A 1,673-nucleotide genomic window follows, 5' to 3' on the forward strand; every position below is an offset into this window, starting at 1 on the left:
TCCGCAACCCTTAATTGGGGGGAATACATGAATTCTTAATTTTTTTTAAATGCTAAAAAACACACTGCAAAAAAATCGGAGTCCCCCTTTAAGAAGTTTCTTTGATAATTTGCCAAATATTAGAAGAGTCTAGTTTGCAACAGAATTAGTCAATCCTTCCCATTGGGACCGTCCATTTACTCAATGAGATCATCACAACTTCTGAATCTCTCTCAGTTATCCCACGCATCCCGAATTGTGTTGCACAATACACAATCCATTATTCATATGTCACACGCATTTGTGTCATGACAAAAACCGCTTATGCTCCCTTGTCACAACTCCTAAAATTTCAATCTGTCTGTTCTTAAACCTGTTTTGATTTGACAATGATCCGATTACCATCCGAATATCCAGATTTCCAGCACAAACTACTCCCTCGCCTCGTAAAATGGGAGGAGTCTGAGGAGAGAAGTACTGAAAGGGGCGGGGCGTCTCAATCTGGCACCCTCGACATATAAAGCCTGCGTGCTCTGTGGGTGACACCAAATCAGTTTCACTCCTTTTCTCTCTCGCCTTCTCCAGACTAATCCCCTCCACCTTATAATGCGACTTTTCTTCTACTGTGCTGTTATTTGCAACGTCATCTGCACCCTATTGGCATATGATATTCAAGACTTTGAAGCGATTCGACAGAATGCCGTTCGAAATATCGCCAGCCTAGAAAACATTCTAGAACACCGGCACCCTGGATCTCATAGACACCATAAAATCCAAAAGGTTGGTTATTTAGTCCATTGTTGAATTGTTTCTCATTCATTTCATTTTCAGAGTCGACGAATCGGTGGTAATATTGTGATGGGTTAACTCAATTTGATCAATTTATTTCCAAATCATCTCACTTCCAAAAAAACAAACGAGTCTCCACAAAATGGCAAAACTTTCCTCACTGAAGCCGGGTTTATCAAAAAGATTACTGTAGCAAACAGAGTACTGTGTAACTTTTTTCGTTGTTCAATTGTTTTTTATTTTATTTTGAATAGTTTATCAAATGACAATAAATCAGTGTTATTAAAAGCTCGTTGTTGGATAAGTGACAGGCAAAGCCAAAATAATATGGATTTTCGGGGGAAAAAAGAGAAAAAGTTTGGTCGGAAAAAAAGCACACCGGTAAAAGAAATGGTCAAAATTTTGCTAAATAAATATACCATAAAACCTGTAATAGAAGGGCCACCACACTGTCAAGTTTGAGCTCCATTATCTCGGCTCCTATAAGAGATATCAGAAATTTGTCAACAGATAAAATATTGGTAATATCATGATTTACAATTTATTAATTAACAACTTTTTCATATCTTTGACAAGAACCGAGATAAATTAGCTCAAAGTTAAAAGTTAGGGGACTTTTCTATTAGAGGTTTTACGGTATTAAAGAAAATCTGTGCTCAAGGGCATTTAACAATGAGCCTTGGACCACAGAATCCCTAAATCGTTCATTCTTGAGTTTTGTATTTCTTTCCTAGAAGCCAATTTCCAGGGGACGCGGGGTCTTCAGAATGGAAAAACTGTTTCCAGAGAACATGGAACTTCTTCTTGTCGATAGCATGAATCAACTGACCCTGATGATTCTGAAATTCAAAAAAAAAACTTAATAACAGTTTTCATTTGACCAGACTAGACTAAAACAATTGTAT

At 37.3% G+C, this 1,673-nt stretch overlaps 1 protein-coding gene across 1 annotated transcript; it reads left to right on the plus strand.

The window, feature by feature from the left end:
- Positions 1 to 585: 585 nt before the first annotated feature.
- Positions 586 to 846, plus strand: CBG12946 (the record flags this gene model as incomplete). The annotated part of the gene is made up of 2 exons (XM_002630467.1): positions 586 to 759; positions 811 to 846. 2 exons carry the CDS (start codon positions 586 to 588, stop codon positions 844 to 846), a joined length of 210 nt encoding a protein of 69 aa, XP_002630513.1.
- Between the last annotated feature and the right edge of the window lie 827 nt (positions 847 to 1,673).

This window comes from Caenorhabditis briggsae (genome assembly GCF_000004555.2).
Source record: "Caenorhabditis briggsae complete genome, chrII, whole genome shotgun sequence".
Taxonomy (NCBI): domain Eukaryota; kingdom Metazoa; phylum Nematoda; class Chromadorea; order Rhabditida; family Rhabditidae; genus Caenorhabditis; species Caenorhabditis briggsae.